General features: G+C 36.8%; 1 protein-coding gene across 1 annotated transcript; it reads left to right on the top strand.

Annotated features, from left to right (window-relative positions):
- The first annotated feature begins 561 nt into the window (after positions 1-561).
- On the top strand, positions 562-2,313 carry LOC127750005 (uncharacterized). Its single transcript, XM_052270380.1, has 3 exons — positions 562-988; positions 1,070-1,320; positions 2,245-2,313. The coding sequence occupies exons 1-3, from the start codon at positions 562-564 to the stop codon at positions 2,311-2,313; spliced, it is 747 nt and encodes a 248-aa protein (XP_052126340.1).
- The last annotated feature ends 353 nt before the right edge of the window (positions 2,314-2,666 follow it).

Below are 2,666 nucleotides of genomic sequence, written 5' to 3'. Positions count from 1 at the left end.
AAATATTCCAAAATATTATGAACAATATCTTAGCGTGGTGCGCGATTTTCCATACTGTTCCCGACGATCCGATCGGCTTTCCCCGCGCAAGTGAAAATATTTGAACATGGTTAATGATGGCATGCCCATCGGCACGGCGTCGTCTGTTAAGGTGGATTCAGAGTTCACAAAATGCGAGCGTGATTTTCACGCCGCTAGCGTGAAAAGAGCTGTTTTGGTTAGCAGTTGACTTTGTGCAACAGCCAATAACAGGCCGACGTGGGGCTATGCCATTATTTTCAGCTGAATAAGCTTCGGAGCTAGCGTGATTTTCACGCAAGCGTCTGCTAGCAGCGTGATTTTCACGCAAGTTCGAAGGGGCACTTGGGAGATATTCGAGAATGTGCACTTTTGAACTTGCGTGAAAATCACGCTGGTAGCAGACGCCTGCGTGAAAATCACGCTGAGGGGGGGACCTCCCGGAGGGGGGACCTCCGGACGTTTCCCAAACAAAACCTTGAAGATGACTTTGGAAATTTAATAATTTATCTATTTGGAGACATCAAGCAACTAGCGCCAGTCATGGGAACACCTATTTACAGTGAAAAACAACCACTAATAACAGACAAACAAGGAAAGGATTTATTTTTAGACTTTGACAAAGTAATTGAACTAAATCATGTGATGAGACAATCAGATGCAAGTTTTTTGAACCTCCTTGACAATATCAGCACTGGGAATATTACAGAAGAGGATTATAGAAAAATAAGTACAAGATTTAAGTTAAATGTTCCAAGTTATGAAAGAAATGAATATCACCAAGCCATTCATTTATTTTCTGAGAAGAAAGAAGTTTATGTATACAATTATGCAAAATTAGCTTCAATGAAAATACCAGGAACAAATAATTTAGAAGCAGTAGCAAAAATTCCTGCACAACATAATAACCGAACAGCTGAAAATGGAACACAAGAGCAAGCTAAAGGATTACAGAATTGCATTCATCTATGTAAAGGTGCATCTGTAATTTTAACAAACAATCTCTGGTTTGGTGAATCCCCGTGAATCTCTGGTTTGGTGAATGGAGCAGTCGGGACAGTAGTTGATATTTTATATGCAGAGGAAAAATCATCACCTCAAGATGCACCATTTGCCATAATCTGTAATTTCAAATCATACAAAGGCCCTTATTTGGATCCAGAAACCAAAACAGTACCAATTGCTGCACTGCATAAGTCTTGGCTTGGGAAAGGAAATATTAATTGCACAAGACAGCAATTTCCATTAAAATTGGCATATGCAATTACTATTCACAAATCACAAGGACTCACACTAGACAAGGTAATTTAAAAGAATAATATTGAATTTTAAGAAGAAAAAACAAATGTTTAAATAATTTTTTTTTATAGGTTACGATAGACATTGGAAGGAGAGAATTTTCAACTGGATTAACATACGTAGCCACGTCAAGATGCAAATCATTTCAAAACATTCTCATTCAACCATTTCCATTTAAAAGACTGTTGCAAATTAAAACATCTAAGGCCAACAAACAAAGAATTAACTTTTGGAATACATTTTGTTTACAAAAACAATGATGACGTCAAGACATGAAAAACAAGTATAAACAACACAACAAACAACATCAACAACAAAAACAACAACATAACAACAACAAAACAAACACATGACATCCGCTTATACCCTTCACTTCCATTTCCGCATCCATACATGCATCCACCTCCTCCATCTCCATGTTAAAGTCTGTCCGGTCTGTCCGAATTGTCAATTAAAATCTACAAAATCAATCAGCATCTGCGCCAGCCATTAAACAAAAGTGATCACCACATCTCAAGGTACGTTTGCAAACCATATTTGTATATTATTTATGTCAGAAATATTAACAAAACATCTAGCAACAAAACCTCAAACATAACCAAAATATCGTAGGTCACGTTGCCATTCTAATTTTCCAACTGACCAGTTTGTTTTCCTCCAAATATTGGTTTCAATACATTTTATGTATCAATTTATTCTATTTCATATATTTCCAATAAAACTTATTATTGAACATTACCTTAAAATGCAATCCTAACCTACATTACCGTTACCTATTAGGGTAGGTCATGGTGGGATTAATCATTTTAGATTCACGAACCGTCGTTAATGTAATCTTGAACCTGACGAATTATAACAATTTCTAGACGACTAAAACTCAATCATAAATTTAGTTAACATTAACCTAAAATTGTAATTTTTTTACAGATGAGTTACCGAGAAAAGTTGGCCAAGTTAAATGATCGAACATCATGTTCGTCCAGAAGCACTTCCTAAATTTGTTGCTTTCAAAATCCTAAGTGCAGACAGAATAGATAACAAGTCAAAACCAGGCCAAAAAAGTAATGTAGTGTATCTGGAATACACACCTGGAGTAAGACTACAATACTACGGGGACACTGTGTTCCAAAGTTTTACTGAAAAGGAACTTAGAGACTTTGCTTCAGATATACAGAAAGGGAAAAGATTCTTCGTAGTCAGCCACGGCCAAGTGGGAGACAATTTTACTGTCAATTTTATTACGGCAGAAATTCTAGCACAACAGAAGTTTCCTATGTTTGATCGTAAGTATTGTACATTAGGGTAGGTTCCGGAGGACCCCCCCACCGGAGGACCCCCCCTTAATATTT

This window comes from Frankliniella occidentalis, unplaced genomic scaffold, assembly GCF_000697945.3.
Source record: "Frankliniella occidentalis isolate FOCC.00 unplaced genomic scaffold, Focc_3.1 Scaffold121, whole genome shotgun sequence".
In the NCBI taxonomy this organism is placed as follows: domain Eukaryota; kingdom Metazoa; phylum Arthropoda; class Insecta; order Thysanoptera; family Thripidae; genus Frankliniella; species Frankliniella occidentalis.
This window is presented reverse-complemented; position numbering and strand designations above follow the sequence as displayed.

Coding starts and splice junctions, on each gene's coding strand:
- LOC127750005 (XM_052270380.1), top strand. CDS start 562: ATGGGAACACCTATTTACAGTGAAAAACAACCACTAATAACAGACAAA. Junction 989..1,069: donor ACAGAATTGCATTCATCTAT/GTAAAGGTGCAT, acceptor TGAATGGAGCAG/TCGGGACAGTAGTTGATATT. Junction 1,321..2,244: donor AAGGACTCACACTAGACAAG/GTAATTTAAAAG, acceptor ATTTTTTTACAG/ATGAGTTACCGAGAAAAGTT.